We start from the raw sequence: 1,434 nt of genomic DNA on the forward strand, positions 1-1,434 counted from the left end.
TACAGTTGAGTCACTGGACTACCGTAGTGAACCGAAATCCTGACATGTCCCTTCTTATTTGATAGTTTATCATCTTTCTCTGCTTTTACTGCTCTTTTCTCTACTTCTCTTTCCTTTAAGCTTTTAGTTTAGAAAACCAATTTAAACAACCCCTCCATTTGTGAGAAAATAGACGGACTTCTACAGATATCTTGCCTCCCTGAGGAGATTGACCTGACTTCCCTAGCTATATAGTTAGTTTATTTTTGATAGGTACACGATAGCCCTGTCAATGGTACTCGGCTCTCCAGCTGCCAACCTCTTCTTGATATGCGTAGTTAAACCCTTCTCAAACCTTAAAGCCAACACCTCCTCTCCATAATTCAAATCTGACACATACTCAGCTAACTCCATGAATCTGTTATGATAATCTTCTATGGTCATCTCCTCTGTCATTTTGAATAAGTCAAACTCCGACCTCGTCTTACTCCTAACATGTTCAAGTACAAACCTGCCCCTAAAGGTATCCTTAAATCCTTTCCATGAGAAAAACGGTTCATCATTCTCCTTCCATGCCTCCCTAATCATTGCCTTGTTGCGGTTCCACCACAACCCAGCCTTTCCTTTCAAGTAGTGTGCAGCTTGGTCTACTTGCAATTCCTCAAGACAGTTTAAGACCTCGAAAACATTTTCAAAATCCCGACACCAATCTCCCAGCAATGACGGTTCACCAAGTCCATCATACTTTATTGGGTTATGACGAGCAATAGTGGCACTCATCTTAGCAGGATCCTTTGTCGCAGTCTTTGATTGTAAAGTAGCAGTCAACGCATCATTGGTTGCAATGAGCCTATCGATCTCTTCCTGAGTCATAGCTGTGGACGTAGCTTTCTTGGGTGCCATTTGGGTTCTAATAAGATAAAATAAGAAACATAAGTTTCAGTTTCTAAGAAGTTTTGGGTATTAGGTAGAAGACAAAATTTCCTGCAAACAAAAGAATATGTGATTGATGGAGTTGGCCTTGCCCGACCAACCACAGCTTCACGGCATACACGGTATCACGGCATCACGGCCTCACATCCCTCTTTCTCTCTTTTCCGCAATTAATTATTCTTGATACATGTTTAGTTTTTAATTCATGCAATCTCATAGTTCTATGCTTACAGGCTCAGGGCAACACATTCTGCATATCTCTAGACATGAATATTACTAAACATGTAATTCACATATAGACAATCTGTTAGATTCATTAATCTCATTGATATACATATTCATATATAAATTAATTTATTTAGTCATAAAATAAATACAAGAGCTTATGCATTCAAACATAATAAAAGGAGATGGAAAAATTGATTTCTCACCATCTTATTTTCGGCCATTTGGGCACCAACAAGATCTCCTTCTTGTTAGTTCTTGAGCTTTCGAACAATTGATGAACATGTTTCAAATTAG

The 1,434-nt window shown here is 38.7% G+C and overlaps 1 protein-coding gene across 1 annotated transcript; it reads right to left on the bottom strand.

Annotated features, from left to right (window-relative positions):
• Positions 1-234: 234 nt before the first annotated feature.
• LOC141607193 (uncharacterized) lies at positions 235-882 on the bottom strand. Its single transcript, XM_074426554.1, has one exon. It carries the CDS (start codon positions 880-882, stop codon positions 235-237), a length of 648 nt encoding a protein of 215 aa, XP_074282655.1.
• Between the last annotated feature and the right edge of the window lie 552 nt (positions 883-1,434).

Source organism: Silene latifolia, chromosome 10, assembly GCF_048544455.1.
Source record: "Silene latifolia isolate original U9 population chromosome 10, ASM4854445v1, whole genome shotgun sequence".
Lineage (NCBI taxonomy): Eukaryota > Viridiplantae > Streptophyta > Magnoliopsida > Caryophyllales > Caryophyllaceae > Silene > Silene latifolia.